Source organism: Leucopleurus acutus (assembly GCF_964270905.1).
Source record: "Leucopleurus acutus genome assembly, chromosome: 11".
NCBI lineage: Eukaryota > Metazoa > Chordata > Mammalia > Artiodactyla > Delphinidae > Leucopleurus > Leucopleurus acutus.
This window is the reverse complement of record NC_139152.1, coordinates 38243712-38263146: the sequence shown is the minus strand read 5'-3', so window position 1 is coordinate 38263146 and position 19435 is coordinate 38243712. Positions and strand designations below refer to the sequence as shown.

At 41.4% G+C, this 19435-nt stretch overlaps 1 protein-coding gene across 1 annotated transcript; it reads left to right on the top strand.

The window, feature by feature from the left end:
- Window positions 1-1579: 1579 nt before the first annotated feature.
- SLC38A2 (solute carrier family 38 member 2) lies at window positions 1580-15956 on the top strand. Its single transcript, XM_082851117.1, has 16 exons — window positions 1580-1909; window positions 3045-3242; window positions 3531-3612; window positions 3758-3873; window positions 6800-6873; window positions 6977-7069; window positions 7200-7281; window positions 8706-8788; window positions 9186-9244; window positions 9336-9503; window positions 9912-9991; window positions 10108-10208; window positions 10798-10922; window positions 11283-11427; window positions 11532-11629; window positions 12938-15956. Exons 2-16 carry the CDS (start codon window positions 3127-3129, stop codon window positions 13034-13036), a joined length of 1521 nt encoding a protein of 506 aa, XP_082707243.1. The 5' UTR covers window positions 1580-1909; window positions 3045-3126; the 3' UTR covers window positions 13037-15956.
- Window positions 15957-19435: the final 3479 nt, after the last annotated feature.

Here is a 19435-nt window from a genome sequence, read left to right as displayed (position 1 = left end):
GAACTGATTTAAGATCTTTTGATTTTCATCAGTTGAAACCTGATAGAAAGGAACTTCCAGCGAGTCCTCTCTAACCCACTACTAAGATTGCTTTCCAGACAAGAGTTGATCGGTGTTATTAGGGAATGTGCGTGGAAGAAAGGTAAGTTTTTTCAGCCCCAAATGTGTATCAAGTGCCAAACTTGCCCTGGGGAGCTCACAGTCTCCCTGGTAAGACTACAAACTTGAACAATTTTGAGTACAAGACAGCATAGGTTTTAAAAAGTCCTCGCCACATGGGTTAGAAAACAGTCCCTGCAATAAGAGGGGTGAGGAGGGAGGCTTTCCCGAGGCTCAGTGACTAAGCCTTGAGTGATGGTGAGAAGCTGGGCACTAAAGCAAGCAAGAGTATTGTTTAGGTGAGACTGGTCTGACCAGTCGAAGGGGTGGGGGAAGAAAGCAGTATAAAGGGGAAATCGGGTCCCCCCACGTCAATCATGAACACTGGTGCAGGCCGAGGGCACCCGCAGCCTCACGTGCCACGGAAATAGACAGTTGTACAGATTTCCTCAGGAAAACATTGAAAGCAAAAATTGTGATCACACCCAACCCTGCCCAATCTCTCCCACGTCCTCAAAAGGAAGAGAGCAGTAAGTCAGATCGTTTGTTTATTCATTCATTCAACCAACAATTCTCTCTCCTAAGAGGCCTTTGTTTCCAGCCTTTCCGGCAGCACCGAGTATTCCACAGCGAAGGGGCCCCCTAGTTGCCTGGCTCAGCAAGACCACATCAACACTGGAAGGGGAGGACCAGCATTCCAACCGAGGCAGCGCCTATGTAAATACAAGGAGAGAGAGGCGAGGAGAGCTCTCCAATTGGGGTGGGGTGGTGGGATGACTGCAATGTGTTTGCGAAGGGAAAGTGGGACTCCTACACTTCATCGGAAGAGCGAAGCCCCCAACCAAGGACCCCTTTCAAGCAGTCTGGCTTACTGGGCAGGACGTAGCTTTACCCTTAATAGGGTTTTCCGTGTCCGTATAGAAAGGATCTCCCTAAATGGAGCTGCCAACCGACCTAATCAGGCTAGTTTTGAAGAGTGAAAGCAGGTCTAGGAGAAGAAAGAACGAGAACAGAAACCTACCATGGAGACAACGTTGCTGCGTTGGCCCAACTTTGCTAGAGAAAACCCCCCATGTAAATCACAAAAATAACCGGCAGGAAAGGATTGGGTGGGCGAGATGTGTCCCCAAAAAGCCTCAAGGAGAAAGCAAAGCCTGCTGGAAACTCGGACGAAAGGGTATTTGAAGGAGAAGGTTCCTGAAAGACAAGGTTCCTGTCTTGGGCACCAGTCCGGGCTGAAAGGGACAGACCGGGGGAAGCACGGGGGGCGTCTTTCCAAGGCTGACCAGGAGACAGCAGAGCTGGGTTGGCCCGGGAGGAGGGGGGCGCCAGCGGGCGGGGCTAGGCGGCCCGAGTCAGCCGCGGGGGACGGACGCGGGTGGGGCGGGGTGGGGCCTTGCGGGCCCGGGCGGGCGGGGGGCGGAGCCCAGGTGGTGTTGATACACAAAGAGCAGGCACCCGGCGGCTGGGGCCCCGCCCACTGACGCGTCCTCCAAGGCGGCCGCTATAACCCGCCGCTCGCGCCGCTGGCTCCAGAGCCGCGCGAGGCTGCCGTGCTGGATCGCTTTTCGTGCAGAAGCGCCAGCTGCCCGACCACGCGTTCCCGCACACTCGCTCCTTTCCCTTCAGACGGCGGACGCCGGACGATTGGGGCGGCAACTTGCCATTTCCTTGTTTAGTTAAAATTGCTTTCCTGCTTCTAGTTGGATTTTCCGTTTTGTTTTTCTTTTTTTTACGATTTCTGTTTGAGAAAAACTCACCGAAGGCGTTTGCGTGTTGTTTCCGGGATACAGGAGTCGAGCCTACCGAGGTAATGCGCGCGGGGGCGTCTGCAAAGGGCTCGGGGCCCGGGTGGGAGTGGGGGAGGGGCGTCCGGGAGGGGCCGCGGCGGGAAGGCAGCTGCCGCGGTCGTTTACTCCTGGGGGGGGGGGCTTTTTCGGTGTGCTAGCCAGCCTTCGATCCCGGTCCGCACCGAGGTCGCGGCCCTCCTCCGGGCGAGGGAGGGGCGCGGGGGCTGCGTGCCCGCCCGGAGCGGAGCCGCATCCTCCTGTTAGGGGGAGGGGAGCCAGCCGGGCCCCGAGGCTCCGTTGCGACAAGTCTTGTGACTGAATTGAATTAATAAAAATAATTACATAAACGGGTCTTGGACTTTGGGGGCGACGGGAGTGGGTTCGGGCTTTTAGTGTAGCGGAGGCCAGGATTGGGGAAGACAAGCGGGAACGTTTGACAATCGGCGATCGATATTGCATCAGTTTCCTTTTCGGGCAGAGGAGGGGCCGGCCGGGCGAAGCGCTCGCTAGCCAAATGCCTGTGGACTGGTGTGCTCGAGGGCACGGGCGTGCGCGTGTAAACAAACCCTTGACGCCTCTGCGCGCCCTCTGCTCCCTTTCTCGGGAGAGGACTCATGTTCGCCCTTTCCGCCCCCTTCGAGTCTGTCTGCTGCTGAGGCATTTCGCCATCTGGGGGCTCCAGGTGTGAAAGGACGAATTACGCGGCATTGCTATTGTAAATGTTAGAAAGGGGGAGCTGCGCGCCTGGGGTACATGCAGTGCACGCCTAGCCAATGCCTGGGTGGGATGTTTGCCCTGCGTGCCTGTGCACGACCTAGGAGGCTGCGGGAAAAGCAAAACAGAGCCCCCGCACCCCTCCCGTGAAACTTGAGAGAATGGAGAGGGAGAAACACTAAATTCCGTTGGAGAGGGTCATCGGGGTCTGGGGGGGCGTGGGCCTCCGCAGGCGCAGCGCTGCAGGGGGACCATCTTTGTTCTCCGCGGCTCCGCGGTCTGTACTTTTCCGCCCCTCGGCGCGCGCCCCCGCCCTTCGCGCTCGGCTGGTACTTTTCCACTCGCCTGGCCGGGGATGAATCAGCCTAGCAGCGCCGCCCGGCGGCGTCACGTGACCAGGGCGGGCTCTGCAGTCCTGACGCGCCGCCTCTACCTTCACAGGCAGCCGCGCGGGCCAGTGCATCTCCAAGGACAAAAGGAGCCGAGCGTTACTCGCTGCGCCTGATTCCTCCTGCCGACCAGCATGAAGAAAGCCGAAATGGGAAGGTTCAGTATTTCCCCAGATGAGGACAGCAGCAGCTACAGTTCCAACAGTGACTTCAACTACTCCTACCCCACCAAACAAGCTGCTCTGAAAAGGTGGGAGAAGTTGTGTGCTTTTTAAAAAACGGCCTGTGTGCATCGGAGGTTCTTTACCTGGAACTCTTCTTCTGTTGCTTTAAATTACTGTAGCGTTTGGAGAGAGCATGTAATCTCTGGAAGATTATCCGGTGGTTGCCATGACATGGTGTCGTGTGAAAGTCGACTACTACTTAATACGCATTTAAGTAAAGATGTGTGACAGCTAAACGCGGGGACCGTTTTGTGTTGAAGCATTCCTTTGTATATTTCAATCCAATTTAGGATTTTTTTTTTCTTTTTTTGTAGCCATTATGCAGATGTAGATCCTGAAAACCAGAACTTTTTACTTGAGTCGAATTTGGGGAAGAAGAAGTATGAAACAGACTTTGTAAGTTAAAAATAATTTATGTTTCTGTGGCTTTATGGAGTAAAAGAATAGTTTTACTTTTAGATTTCAAATCTAACTTGCCCAAAGCTGGTTTTCTCCATTTAATTATTGTTATATGTTTGGTTATCGTTTTCCCTCTATGTAGCATCCAGGTACTACTTCCTTTGGAATGTCAGTATTTAATCTGAGCAATGCGATTGTGGGCAGTGGAATCCTTGGGCTTTCTTATGCCATGGCTAATACTGGAATTGCTCTTTTTATGTAAGTATGTGTAAGTAGTGAGTCTGCCATGCAGGGCAGTAAATATGATGATACAACATATATTTTGGCTCCAGAGACTGAATTTACAGTTGAAGTAGTTGGCTTAAAGATCATTTGCTTAAAAGTTAAAATATGAGAAATCTGAAAATCTCTTTATTCTGCTACGTAACTGCATGATATCAAAAAAGCCAATTAGGTAGGAAAAATAAGGACAACTCTTAAAACCGATAATTAAACCAAGAAGTCTTTAAAGTCAAAGAGGATAGTTACAGTTGAATAGGGCTTGAATATTTGAAAAGAACTGTTGATAAATCCAGGGTAGAATTTTTATTCTGGCAAACTCTGAAGCAAGAAATATTAAAAAGCATGGTATCCTTCAAGTCAGTTTGGTAAATTGACAGTCTCCCCAAGGACCTGTGGCTCCTTTTGTACATAAAGAAAACAACTTTTTTTTTTTTTAATATATAGGGTGTGGTGGTATTTGTCTAACCTAGAACATGTTTTTAAGAAAAGTGAGACACAATTTTCTGGACCCGTAAAAGCAACCCATATGTGATTTTTTAATTTATTTTTTGTTTTCTTTTTAATATTTATCTCTTCCAGGTCTATGTGATTGCCACAGCAAAAGATGAATATTTTAATAAGTACCTGCTTTGAATTCCCTTTTTTTTCCCCCTAGTTGTCCAGTTAGAATTAGTTACTCCTGTGCTTTCCAGCGTAAATACCTAGAACAGAATTTTGGAGCTGTAGAAGACTTTAGAACAGCAGTTTTTAACCATTTTGGGGGGGGGTCACTGACCTTTGGAGAATGTAAAAGTATGGACCTTATTCCCAGGAAAAAACAAGCATAAAAGAAAAATACATGTGAAGTTTAGTATGCGTTTTCAGTGATGTTTGTATCATAGCAACTAAGATTGGGCTTCTGTGGGCTCCTGGCTAAGGAACTTTCAGTGGAAGATAGTGTGATTTACTATCAGGCAAAGAAACCACATATGCACGTAGCATGGAATTGTCTCTTTGCTACAGATATGTTTTAGTTAACTGACTGGTGCCTTCTACTCAAGTTATTTTTTTCTAGCAGAGTAGAATGTTCATGAAAAGAAAAGCAGACCTTCGCAAAGCTCTGCTTCGTGGTGAAATTCCACGCTGAAGTTAAGCATGGCTTTGAGCTTTGGAAGCTAGGATTCACTCAGCTTGCTTCATGAGCATGAGGCTTTTTGACATATAAGACCAAGAGCCAGGAATTTTTGTAGAAAGGACCCTAGAGTTTCAAAGTTTTTAGTGGGGTACTTGAATGGCATCATTGTTAAATATTTGAAACCCTACCTAACTCTTAATATAAAAACTGGAGGCAGTTTTTAAATGCTCCCAGTGTGGTTATGGTGCAGAATTTACATGAGATAACATGGCACCTTTGTTTCGTAAGAGAAAGCAAAATTCTGATACGTTACCCTTGCACTTTTGAAATTATTTATACTCTAATAGGGTCTGTATGTTTGATGATTAACCATTTAATAAATGGTTAAGTAATATTAAGAGTGCTAAAGTGAGTTTTTAAATCCATCAGTATTTTACAACGTATATTTGGAGGTATAGACGTAAATGGTTCAAAAGCCACATGGCTGCTATCATCTGGTTAAACAACTCTTGTAGCTTACCCTGTAAAGTAGACTCAACTTGAGGTTGAAAGTGACCTCAAGGGTTATGAAGTCTGTTCATTCCTCATTGTCCTTTCTATGTAAAAGAAAGGACTGAATTTGTCAGCACACTTTGAACATTGTCTTTGATTAAGCCATGCTTTGTCCAGTTAGAGATGAGGCTGATTGTGTCATTTCCACTGCAGATTAGACCCCATGAAACTTTGGGCATTAGAATGGCAGCTTAATGCTACCACCTCTGTTTAACTAAGAGACATCAGTTTCTTTGCCAGTACCATATAAGGTACTGTATTCAGTTTGCCAGTAAAGAATTTGGAAAATGTGACTGTCTTCTTGTTTGCAGAGTTTTCTATGAGTTTCCCTGATTTTGATTTGTTGTTGTTCCTTTTAATAAAAAGAAATTTATATTCTTCTTGGCTTGCGTGGGGGGAAGAAAGTAAAGCTGGAATGAGAGAGGACGTGTGCCCTAAAGGAAAGCGTAGTGACTTAGTAGAGAACTTTTAGTTCCTCTCTATTCTTTTTTTTTTTTTTTTTTCTCCTGTTCCATCCAAGCGAAAGTACTGAGGGAGGAGACAGCCCAGTCGGACTGATAGCCTGCTTGTTCTAGCACAGGCATTGTTTAACTGACAATGCTGGGCCTGTCTTCCATACCATGGTGTACAATGTAGTATATGGTTCCAGTAGTTACTTCTCTGATTTGTGCCCATTTGTTTGTAAAGCTGTGCCTGACACTTAACATGTCAGTATCTTTCCCTCCACTTCCTTTATAGTCCCATTCCTTTGCTTATCTACGTGGTCCAAGTAGTCTCAAGACCTTTCCTGAATCTGTCTCATTTGTATTTCACAAGTAACTGGCAGGTGTTAAAACCATTTTATAGATAAAAGGAACTATACAATGCAGAGAAGTGGCAAGTACACAGCTAATTATCATGGTGCCAAAATCAAAATATAAGTCTTGTAACTCTACCACTGAAAAGTTAGGTTTTCCAGTGTCTCCCAGCACCTTTGGTTCAGTGGGTGAACCCTGTTCTTAACCAGTACTGTAGAGTTATTACCTGAGACATGATGCAGTCATGTTTAGTGCCAGGTAAGAGAACTTGTTGACACTCTAGTCAGGAGAGTGAACACCTGTCCTAGGGGGCATTCTGTCTAGTACACAAAATATTAGGACAAGTTCCATATTTACTGTTTAAATAAAGCCAAAAAGAATTGTTTTTAAATATAGACGTGCTTATTTATAACCCTGTGCCTCTTCCTTCTCTCATCAGAATCCTGTTGACATTTGTGTCAATATTTTCCCTGTATTCTGTTCATCTCCTTTTGAAGACTGCCAATGAAGGAGGTATGGTAGCATTTTTGATATTTCTAAAACAGTTAATGCCTGTCATGATTTTCTTTCTCTTATAAAATACTTGCTTCATGCTTCTGTGTTCCTTAAATTACAGGGTCTTTATTGTATGAACAACTGGGACATAAGGCATTTGGAATGGTTGGAAAGCTTGCAGCCTCTGGATCGATTACAATGCAGAACATTGGAGGTAAGAATTTTTAAAGGACGGTTTGGGTAGACTTTTTTGCTCTTTATGTAGCGGAGAGTGGTGACACGTTACTTTTGGTGTCACATGCCACATTTTGCACTTGTAATGGTATAATTTTGTTTTCCTCCAGCTATGTCAAGCTACCTCTTCATAGTGAAATATGAGTTACCTTTGGTGATCCAGGCATTAATGAACATTGAAGATACAACTGGGTAGGTGCTAAGTAAGGTTACTCCTAAGAAACAATTACAGTCTAAAATGGTTAGATACATTTTTATCAAAGTTGGATACAAAATGATTATCAGTAAATTATTTTTTGTAAATGCTCCTTTTGAAACTGACCAAGAAGTCCTGCCAGAAACTGATTTGAAACTTTGAGAATGAAAGTCCAAAGACAGTAGTTATAGGACAAGTTATACTAGTTGTATAACTCTGAATAACAAATTTCTAACCTGCGTGTGAAAACAGGTTTTCTGGAACCTACTTCCCTTTTCTCTTTATATTTACTGTCCCAAGAAATTATAGTTGAATAACTCATACCCCAACCTAATTTAGGATTAACATTTTGAATTACATTAAAAATCAATTCCTGTCTGATTTTCGTGAATTTGAAATTTCATATATTTAAAGTGCAGCATACCAGAAAATGTATGGCTATGCTGTACAAACCTTGTCCTTCTAGCGAAGTTATTCATCCGAGTGGACTAACAGGTTTTTATCTAAAGTACACATGAGGAGGGATAATGTACTTCACAGCTTACATGCAGCTCATTATCTCAAAATAGAGCGGTTTGGTTATCTCTGTGGCATTTGAAATTTAGTTTAGTAAGCTGATCTTTAAATATTAGTTTTCTGTGGGGGGGGGGTCTTTATTGCTGAAGTGAGCAGAGTACAATTGACAGGGCAATTAGAATTTGAAAATAAGTGATTTTAAATGGTGTAGTTGATTACCTAAAAAGGAAAAGGCATTGCTAGAATTCTTAGGAGAGATGCATAACATTTTCTCTTGAGTTCAGAAGGGATCTTTTTACTGTTGGAGTCAAGGTGGGTCAAGGTGTCACAACATACTCTTGGCAACCTGGAATAAGTTCTTGTTTTAGGGGACTGGGTTTTGTTGTTTTGTTTTTGCCTATGTATTTTATCGAAGCGTGAGAAATTCCTTGTTGAAATGTTTAGTAAGTACATTTGCTAACAAACGTCTGAAAGAAACTTGTTATAAAATTTCCTTGTTTCCAGCATCAAAAAAAGTGAGCTAAAGCTCTGATGAAGTTGGCACACAGTTTTCTAAAAATGCTTAAAGATAAGATTACTGGCTTAACAATGCCACTTTGTTCCCTACGTTAGTATCAAGCCTTTAAGAAGCATTTTATGTTATGAATCAGCTGGCAGCCTTCCCAGAGCAAACAGTGGGACAGAAGTTACACTGTTTGAGATCCCATCTCTAACCTGAGTGAATATGCATTGAGCGCTCAAAGTTAGAAATCTATTCTGTCTATGTGGGCTTTTTGAATAAGCGATACTCTTTCCAAACCTGTCTTTTTTTAAAGTATAAAACGAGTCTTGTGAAAAGAAATGTATGTTATTCTGAGTATTTTTGTGGCTGGTTGTGACCTTGTTTTTCTTTTCTTTAATTCAGATTGTGGTATCTGAACGGTGACTATTTGGTTCTGTTGGTCTCACTGGTGCTCATTCTTCCCTTGTCACTGCTGAGGAATTTAGGTGAGCACACCCATCTCTAAAGAAAATTGAAATGAGCCTCACCAGCTGGTTGGCTTCCTTTTAATAGAAATTAATAAGAGCTAAAGAGCCCCGAAAACATACCTTTGTGAATTTCAGCATTCAGAACTTGTAGGTCTTTGAAAAATTCTAGCAGGATGGTTACCAAAGGGCCCAAATATTCTGTTGACATTTACAACATCTTGTGCTTTATAAAAATAAAAAAGGATAGTTGTTATTGATTTAGTTATTAACAAGTATTTTTAAGTTATTCTACATCTTACTGTATAAGCATTAGAAATTTGATGTGTCCACACTGAAGTCTTGCAAGCAGAATTGAGTTATATTTGCCCTAAACCTGTTTTAGTAAACGAATACCAATTTTTTTTTCTCCTTATAGGGTATTTGGGGTACACCAGTGGCCTTTCCTTGTTGTGTATGATGTTCTTTCTGATTGTGGTAGGTATAATTTTTCTTTAAAGCTAGAGATTCTTTTTCTAAGCCCTGTCACATTATTCAGTCTAACAAATGCAAAATAATGTATTTTCAGGTGGTTTGCAAGAAATTTCAGATTTCTTGTCCTGCAGAAGTTGCTTTTCTTATTAATGAAACCATAAACAGCACCTTAGCACAGCCAACAGCTTTTGTACCTGATGTGGCTTTTAATATGACTGAAGGTGATTCTTGCCAACCACATTATTTTATCTTCAACTCACAGGTAACTATAATCTTTGTGTCCTCAGAGGAAGATTTTAGGGAAGAAAACAGGGAAAATACCCACTAGAAATTTTAAAACACTCCCAAGGTAAAGGAAGATCGGGTCATAGCTGCCCTTTAGGAAACATGATTAGCTCATTATTGAGGACTGAGAAGAAAGTGTTGGTTTGTAGCTTAAAGTAGATTGAGAGATGAAATGATCGTCTGATGTTCATAACTGATACATTTGGAAATGGAGGATATCAATCACACTCAGTGAAAAAATTAGAAGAGTGGGAGCTAATTATGCCAGAAAACATCATTTTAGGCTTTGATTCTAAGATTAATAAATATAAATACAAGCTGCAGAACTGTGATAACATGAGTTTGTTATATCAGGATATTAAGAAAGTGTTTACGTTTTTTGCAGACTGTCTATGCTGTGCCAATTCTGACCTTTTCATTTGTCTGTCATCCTGCTGTTCTTCCCATTTATGAAGAGCTTAAAGGGTGAGTGCTTTTTACCTACTTTTATATAAATTTATTGGAAAAACTAGAAAAAATTTCAATTACTGCTATAACTGCTGCTAAAGTACGCATCTGTATTTTCCTTTGAATTTGTGTAGCCGCAGCCGTAGAAGAATGATGAACGTGTCCAAGATTTCGTTTTTTGCTATGTTTCTCATGTACCTGCTTGCTGCCCTCTTTGGATACCTGACGTTTTATGGTAAATAACGTCTAGTTTACAAAAAGGATAGTTAACGAAATGGAATTGATACTTTTATATGTATACTTCTGTCACTTTAAAAACTCGGTCTGTTTTGGTATATTTCATATTTGTGATGAACGATTGAATTTAGAGCTTAGAATTTCCTGTAGCGTATATTGAGTCAGTGACTTCTAGAATCCACGTTCCCAAATCTACCATTAGCCATTCGATGGCATTTTTTACGTGATGTGCTTGCATTTAGGTTCAGCCTGACTCTCCTCTCCCACCCCCTTCAGATTAATACAGCACACACACACACACACACACTGTAAGCCAGACCATGGGATTTAGCTATTTAGCTCCTGTTGTTTTTAATGGGGGTCATGTGGCTAAATCTCTCCTTGGTATTTAGAAACTTTTTTTCAATGTTATTTTAATTGCATTAACCCTAATTCCAAATTAATCTTATTAACCTCTTAGTTTGTGGTCGTTTTGTGAGTAGCTAATAACTTTGGTGCAGATTTTCCCGTTAAGTTAGATTTTCTAACTAATCTCCAAAGAGGACAGCACACTTGAAGCTTTTTTTTTTCTTGGCTTTTCTCTGTAGAACACGTCGAGTCAGAATTGCTTCATACCTACTCTTCCATCATGGGAGCTGATGTTCTGCTTCTCGTCGTCCGTTTGGCTGTGTTGGTGGCTGTCACCCTGACAGTACCTGTAGTTATTTTCCCAGTAAGTAACCTTTCAGTAGGAATGAATTGTGAAACATGAAGATTTGTGTGATTTCTATGTTTTGGGAGAAGGGAAACACTGCTACAGCAGTATCGAGTTGATGCGGGTTTTTGAAGGTTTTTTTTTTGTTTTTTTTTTTAATGTTTCATACATCTTTAAAACATATCCTGGGATATTTTTTTCCGTAATTGAAGTCACAGTGATCTTTCTAGTGTTCAGATATTTAGAAAACAGCAATTGAGGAGGGGTACAATTTTAGTATTTAAATAGCTGCTAGTTGATATATATATCCTGTTGTTTGGGGTTTGTTTTTTTCATTAATTAAATCTGCAGTTTTTATTTATCCACTTATTTTTGCAGATCCGGAGTTCCATAACTCACTTGCTGTGTGCAACCAAAGATTTCAGTTGGTGGCGTCATAGTATCATTACAATGTCTATCTTGGCATTTACCAATTTACTTGTCATCTTTGTACCAACTATTAGGGATATCTTTGGTTTCATTGGTAAGTTTTAGGAAGTATCAAAGTTGCTTGAAATATCAGGGATTTTAATGTTTATAAAATGAATAACAAGTGATTCTTAAGAACTGGTAAATGTTCTTTTACAGGTGCATCTGCAGCTGCTATGTTAATTTTTATTCTTCCATCTGCCTTTTATATCAAGTTAGTGAAGAAAGAACCTATGAAGTCTGTACAAAAGATTGGGGTGAGTGAGAGATTATGACTGGAGAAATAATAATAATCTAATGCCAGAAGTTCCTCAACTGATTTTAATTTTAGTCTCCTAAATGTCGTTTATTGTAGTTTCATTTTAAGTTTCTAGTAAACAAATATGTCTGTAACTGTGTACTTCACAGATGGAAGATTGGGAGAGGAGGTGAGAGATGGTTTGCCATCTAATACGTATGCTTAAGTTAACTGCAAGAAAGTTATTAGATATTTTAGGAATAGAGATAGAGTGTAAAGTAAAGATAATACAGGCTCAACTTTCAACGTTGTTTAACCAGTATTTGTTGGACTGCCTACTGTGTGACCAGCACTTAAATGGGCCTGGAGTATATAAAAGAGAAATAATGGGGTATTTAGTCAAATGAGACTAACCATTTTCAAAGCAAAGCTTGGGGGTTAGGGAGGGGGCTGCTATTACACTTTAAAGTATAATAACGACTGATTTGACAAAGAATGTGGTATGTTAACCACAAATGATCCTGGTGGGGATATTTAGGAGAAAGACCGCATTTCAGTCCTTACTCGCCACTACTATTGTAGTCTGAGTAAACTACTAGAATTGTTTGTGAACCAACAACTATCATCTTATTTCACGTAAAATATGTAGTGCAGTAACTGAAGGGGGTAGGATTAGGAGTAGACCTACTCATGTCTCTTAGAAAAACCTCCAGCTTCGACTCAGGCTGCATTTTTAAGATGACTTGGATTTGATTTTGTAAGTTAAATTTTTTTCCTTCTAAAAAATGTAAAAATCCCAGTCCAGTTCTATTATATGAAATAATTTATTTAGCAAAGAAAATTGTTTACCCTTTCATTTCATACAAAGGAATGAAAAGGGAAAATTTGAGAAAGTTTCAAAGATACAGTTACTTAGTACTCTATAGATAACCCCTTGATCACTCACTTAAGACAGTTTAACTATCTTTAGCAAGGTAAAACTGTAGCTCTGTGAAGTATTATGGACATGCTTTTAGTAATTATAAGCCCATTTTTAAAAGTAGAAGGAGGGGGCTTCCCTGGTGGCGCAATGGTTGAGAGTCTGCCTGCCGATGCAGGGGACGTGGGTTCGTGCCCCGGTCCGGGAGGATCCCACATGCCACGGAGCAGCTGGGCCCGTGAGCCATGGCCGCTGAGCCTGCGCGTCCGGAGCCTGTGCTCTGCAACGGGAGAGGCCACAACAGTGAGAGGCCCGCGTACCGCAAAAAAAAAAAAAAAAAAAAAAAGAGGAATATTTAGCGTATGTTTTGTTCCTTGCTGATCAGTTTTCTCTGTGTGCTCATTGCAGGCTCTGTTCTTCCTGTTAAGTGGCGTAGTGGTGATGACCGGAAGCATGACCTTGATTGTGTTGGATTGGGTCCACAATGCCTCCGGAGGTGGCCATTAACCAGCAGCACCACTAAAACTCGATAGTCCATTTGATGCCAGTGTTGAGTCAACTCTCAGCTACTATGAAATTTCACCTAATTTTTCAGTTTCACTTCCTTTTGAAGTGCAGATTCCTCGCTGGTTCTTCTGAGTGCAGAATAAGTGAACTCTTTGTTTGTTTTGTTTTGTTTTTAAAGAAGCTATTCTGTATGATAGAAATGGATATTAACAACAAAACCACGAGTCTCGGGTTAAGGGAAGTGACAATTTTATTCCATTCCAGAGAATGGACGAACTCTTAACTTTAATCAAGCCACATGTTTGGCTGTGTCATTGTTTAACTTGGATATTTTATGATTTTACTTGAATGTGCCTAATGGAACCATTCGATGTGAGAAACAATTCTTCTTAATTTATAGCAAAGTATTGAAATAACCATTGGGAAAAATACTATTATTTTTTTGTACCAAAAATATTTAAAGACCTCAGAAGCACTATTCTTTAAAAATTGCTTTTTTTGAACTTTATCCAAAAGCAGTTGTCAGTGAATTCTGTTAAAAAATAATTCATTGTTATTTAAAAACAAATACTAGTATTATGAAATGATTTGCCTTTTTGTAGGCATACTAAGCCAAATACTTTTTTTACCCAAAATAATTTTTAGAGAAAATGATGTAATGAAACATTGTACCATGAATAGGAGCATAGTTTTTATTTCCATTCAGACTTCACCATGAAAGGATAATTGGTTGATTGTGGCTATACCAAATCAGATGAACTCTCATCATCACCTTTCTTCTCTGTCCCCAAATAATTTGGTTCATTTAGACTCTGAAGTATTTATGGCTTCAATCTGTTAGAATGGAAGATAATGCAGATATTTCTATGGGAAATAAAATAACTAATTTTGAGGTACCAAATAGTGCAATTGGGTAAAACAGGGTTTATTCAGTTGCATCTGCCTCCAGAGTTGTGTTAACAGCTCTGGGTTTTTTTTTGGGCCAGCCCTTTTTTGGCATTGCTTCCAGCAGTGGAAAATGGGCATTTGATGGCTGTAGGCCAAAACTATTCTACCCAGAGAGTACAACTTTTCAAAATGCTCATCTGCTCCTGGAAGTGTGAATTACTTGACAATGTATGGTTTAGTTGTGTTCATGTTTTGTCTACAGTAGAGGTCTAATCCATAGGTTACACCAATATTTGGTACAATATAAGTTCTCTTCGTATAGGCCACTGGGTTTCTCATGCAGTAAGCTTTTTAAAAAACTCATGTGCACTGGCTTGTCATCTCATTCTTGTACAACATAGAATTACTTGTTTACATCCAACAAATGGTTAGCTAGGGAAAACAGTGCAACCTGAGTGTAACTATTGGTCCGACTGCATGACCACCCTTCCTATTTTAATCCCAGTTAGAAGTGAAAAAATTATTTGGCTTTAAGAGCACATTTATTGTACGTCATGGTGTATGGTGAATATATTATTAAATAATGTGGTACTTTGCTCATCAGGCATAATGTCTAAAATCTAATATACATAATTCCATTAGTGGTTGGGGGAAGCAAATAATGGAATCATTCATTGGTCACCTGGCTATAAGGTTGTTCTCTTGAACTAAACATTTCTAGTTTTAGGCAAGGGCCAGAAATGTGGCAGACATGATTTTTGTTATGCATTCTTGTATTATATGTGACTAAATTACAGACAAGATGTGTCTGTAATCAAAGACCCTTGTGGAACTGGAAGACGTCTTGTAGTGCTACATTGGGTGAAACCAATGGTCCGTTTTTGTTTGTTTCTACGAAAATTAAAGTGGGGACCATCTCGAAAGGCAGTGAGAAGACAGATTCTACAGCACTGCTTTCATTCATTTGGGCTTTTGGCACTCCATTCGACTCCAGAACCTCACCTCTAGCTCAGACCAAGAATTGGCACTTCTGGTTGGATTCCTGGAAAGAATTGCTCGTTGTGTATCTTAAGACTTGACCAGGGAATACCAAGTAAAGAGTTGTTCTCTACAGTTTACATCCTTTCTTATGGGAGAAAATACCATGGCAACCAGGAAGAAATGAAAAAAACAAAATTCTTCTCACGGCAAATCGATGTGGGAGGCTCCTCCAATCTCCTGGCTGTTTGAGGTTCAAAATCAACTGCCACGGGTAAATTCCATTGCATGATTTTCTTGGAGCTATCTCGTCTACCTGGAGGTTCCTAAACAGTGAATTCCCAGTAATGAGCAGTCTTCAGTATTAAAACCACTGTCGTGTCACCTCATTTTGCATTACTGTCTTCCGTGGATGTTTCAGTTATAACTGTAATGTTATTTATAGAACAGCATTAATCCATTAAAGCTAACCTATTTTTCAATATTTATGATAATCTTATGTACATACATTGTCTGTCCATATGTATTTGTAAATAGGTTGTATATAATGTCAGGTTTGGGTCTTGGGTTCAAATGTATATATTCCTATAAGTTTCTTAACTGCATTTTGATGAATTCACATTATGTATCTATAAGAATGGTCCCAAAAGTACCTGTACAGAGATTTCAATAAACAAATTGTGTAAACACTAAAAATTTAAAATACTGTGTAAATTGTATTTGCAATAAACAGACTGGCTGAACATCACATTTTTTTCATGAAAACTTGGTGCAAGTTCAGATCTCTTATTTAAATTTTAAATAAGGTCTAAATTTTCAAAATGCAGTAGTTAACAAAATGATCTAGTGTAATAAAATCAAATATCTAGTGTGATTTAAGACCTTTGAGAACCTGGGTGTGTTAAGCTTTCTGTATATAATGTAAATATCCCCACTGTACTGTTAGAGGCCAACAATTCCAGTATGACTTGTTGGCAAAGAGTGCTACACCGTTTCAATGAAACATCCTATGTTTGTTTTAACTGAACTAAAATAAATACATGCTTAATCCTGAGTAGCGGTGTTTTATTTAAAGTAATGATAAGTCGTGTCTGGTGTATTTTGTAAGCACAGCAACCTAGCACTTAGTAGGGTTCCATATAATGTTAGTGATTATAATGAAGAGAATGGTCAGGAAGTTTAAGTTGCTTTTAAGTTCCTAATGATGATAACCAAGTGTGAGGAGGAATGAAAAAAATGCTTAGCATCTGGAAGACCCAGGCTTGGGCCTGCTCTAAGCAGTGCGTCAAAATCACATCTGGGGAGCTTTTTTAAAATGCAGCTTTCTGGGGACGTCCCTGGCGGTCCAGTGGTTAAGACTCTATGCTTCCACTGCAGGGAACACGAGTTTGATCCCCGGTTGTGGAAATAAGATCCCGCGTGCTGCTGGGCTCGGCCAAAGAAAAAAAGGCAGTTTTCGGGAGCACGTGTGTATGTAGTCTGATTCCATAGGTTTGGAGAGCACCTTTTCTCCCAGAAAGCTACTCAAGTGATTTCTGATGCACAAATAAAGTAAGAAACAGGCCTGGGAAGAAGTCGGGTGAGTTCAGCCTTTGTGGAGTAGTCCCAGCAAAGGAGAGGAAGTGCTATGGCTGGAGAGGAATCAGACCAGCTGAGGGTTACCTGAGAGATGGACACTTGGGAGGAAGGTTACTAAGATACACAGGGTAGCTCAGGTATGGCCTGCTGGTAGTCTTAAAAACTTAGGGCTTAAAAAGTGAAATATCCAAAGCTGAAACAGAGAGGAAGTTAGAACAGGTGTGCTGGGGAGCGGTTCCAAAGGCAAGGGAACCTTAATGCAAGAAATTTATATCCATTTACTAACAATGTTCGAAAGGGAAAGAATTATTTGTGACTAGAAAGTACAGCAGTTTGCAACAAATCTCAAGAACAAAAGACGAGTAGAGTTTTTAGTCATTCATCTGAGAAGCTTTGATTGAACACCTGTGTGCAACTAACGTGCCCGTGGGAAAGAGGCTGGGGTAATGTGTCAGACTCAGGTTTTAACAGAATCCATACAGTTCTCAGTTAAGCCATTTTTTAAAAAATACTGAAGTGAACCCAGGATGCCAAGTTATTGATCTGAAATTTAAAATACATATTTGGCGGATGGGTCCCTTGGGATAAAAATTCAGTCCTACAACCAGAGAGCCAGATATTTCCAGTAAGCCTGAATAATAGCCGAGGAACATCTCGGAAGAACCAGGGCTGATTCTCAACTTGGAAGTGCTCTTACCTAGAGGATTGGCTTAGTTACGTTTCTGGTAACAAAGTAAAGAAGATCCACTTAAATTAGCTTCAGCAAAAATGGTGGCTGAGGGCGAGAGCTTAGGAGGAGATTGGGGTACCTCAGAAAATTAGAGGTTAGATAAGCAGGCTAGATTTATCCTAGAGACCTCAGTGACAGGTGTGGAGACTTCACTATGGGGCTCTACAGTTAGATTCCGAGCACTTTCTCCAGCCAGCCTCTCGAGATAAACATTGGCTAATGATGGGTCCTGCTCTCTAGTCAGGTGGGCAGGTGATACAGCACACCACGGCTGTGAGACCCACTCCTAAGGTTGGGAAAGTAGTTCTCACAGGAAGAGTCCTGTATCCTGGGAAACACCTCAGTTCCAGGCAAACTGGGATGGTTGGTCTAATAAAACAGCCCAGAGATACTGATAAACTGTTTCTTTGGATTCCCTTTTTCCAATATAATTGTCAAATGAATAAATATGCCCTTCACAGCATAGTTTTGGTGAGGCTCAAAATTTCAGCAAAAATGTACTAAATGCTTGCAAAATAAATACAGCTAGTACCATGAAATCAAACACTCAGACTTCAAAGGTAAAGTTCAGTCGTCTTTAACAAGAGGGCTCCAACCGGAAGGCTTTCTTGCCTAGCCTATGATCTATCTCCAGGTACCAGAAGCCATCTTTAACCTCTACCACATATAAGTGAGTCTGGGGCTGTGACATCCTTTTCCAAATCCCAGCCAAATTTGGTAGTCCCCCCACGCAGTGTGAGGGAAACATTAACACAGCAAGCCTGATTGCTCACTACTTATGTCTTCGAGGGAATCATGAGTGACCGCTGGCCAGCTCCTGGGAATGCTGCCCTCAGAATGTTCGTTATGTGAGTGACTGACGATTTTGTTATATACACTTGAAGCAATGTATCATCCTCTACTGGCTTTTCAGGTTGCTTTACCAACACCAAGATTGCTGATGTGCACCTGATTTCATTGTTGGGGTTCTGAGTCTTGGTTGCCAAGTCTGGCTGCAGAGCAGAATAGGCCTATGGGACCAGGAGTACCGCCCCCCTCCGCCTCCTGCCCCCTGGCCTATAAAAGCATGGACCTTGAGGCACATTGGGGCTTCCCCGGGCAAGGACATTCCGCACACGTCCCTATAGTTCAGTGCTGGGAAAAGAGCATTCTTGTGTGGCCTCGGACAAGGAAGGTCTTGGAAGCCCGTGACAAACCTCTCTGGACCCCCTGTTGCATATTTTTTCCTGTTGCTTTTGTTCTGTATCCTTTGCTGTAATAAACCTTAGCACTGACTATTACCTGCTATCGAGCCCTTCTGGTGAATCACCAAATGAAACACTTACGGTGTCTTTTCTCTCTACATCATCAGTTGTCAAACCTCATCAGCATCTCTTGCCTTCTCCAGGAAGAACCTATTCACAATGAAAGCCCCAAAGCAAGTTTTACTAAATATTACCTGGAGTGTGGGGTGTTGGAGGGTTAGATAGTAAAGGGACTTTTGACACTGCACATGCCACCGTGTGCAACTTCAGAAAATCCCATTTGACATATTTTTCCCCCAAGTCGGCCTGGCTGTGCTGTGAACTAGAGATTTTCTGTCTGCCCTTCCTCCCACACCAATACTCAGCCTGTCCTCTATTCTCATGAGTAGTTCAGCTCTGTCCTCAAATCTGCCAGTTCATCTCAGAGGAACAAAAGTTTGGAGTCATCAGGACCCACCCTCCTGAGATAGCAGTTTACTGGTCATATCTTTTTATTTCCAGTCTGCTTTTGAAGATCTCACTTCTGCTCTCTCCCTTCCTAAATGACTTACCTTAGTATTCTTTCTAACCACGTATATTATTTTCCCTGAATGGAGTTCTGGTAAGTTTAACTCTTTCATCTGATTATTTTTTAAAACTACGTGACATAGAGCCCAACCTGTAAAGTAGATAAGAGCAAAGCTGGGCTGGTTGAAACAGTCAGAGGTGAGGTCTGGAGCCTAAGTGCTCTGCCTCCCAACCTCTTCGCACCTGCTTCATCCCTCCATAATGATCCACAAGACGAAGCCCTTTATGCAACGGGGTTCGAAAAACGTGACTCTAAATTCTTTCAGGAGTATGAGACCCCAAGAAAAGAGGAATCCTGCCAGCCTGAAGCTCAGCTGCTGAGTCCCCTCTTTCTCTCCTTATTGCCAGGATGGTGGCCTTGGCTTCCTGTCTACAACTCAATCGTCTGTCTCAGTACAATCCAAGAGCCTCGAG

Coding starts and splice junctions, on each gene's coding strand:
- SLC38A2 (XM_082851117.1), top strand. CDS start 3,127: ATGAAGAAAGCCGAAATGGGAAGGTTCAGTATTTCCCCAGATGAGGAC. Junction 6,874..6,976: donor GAAGACTGCCAATGAAGGAG/GTATGGTAGCAT, acceptor CTTAAATTACAG/GGTCTTTATTGTATGAACAA. Junction 8,789..9,185: donor GTCACTGCTGAGGAATTTAG/GTGAGCACACCC, acceptor TTCTCCTTATAG/GGTATTTGGGGTACACCAGT.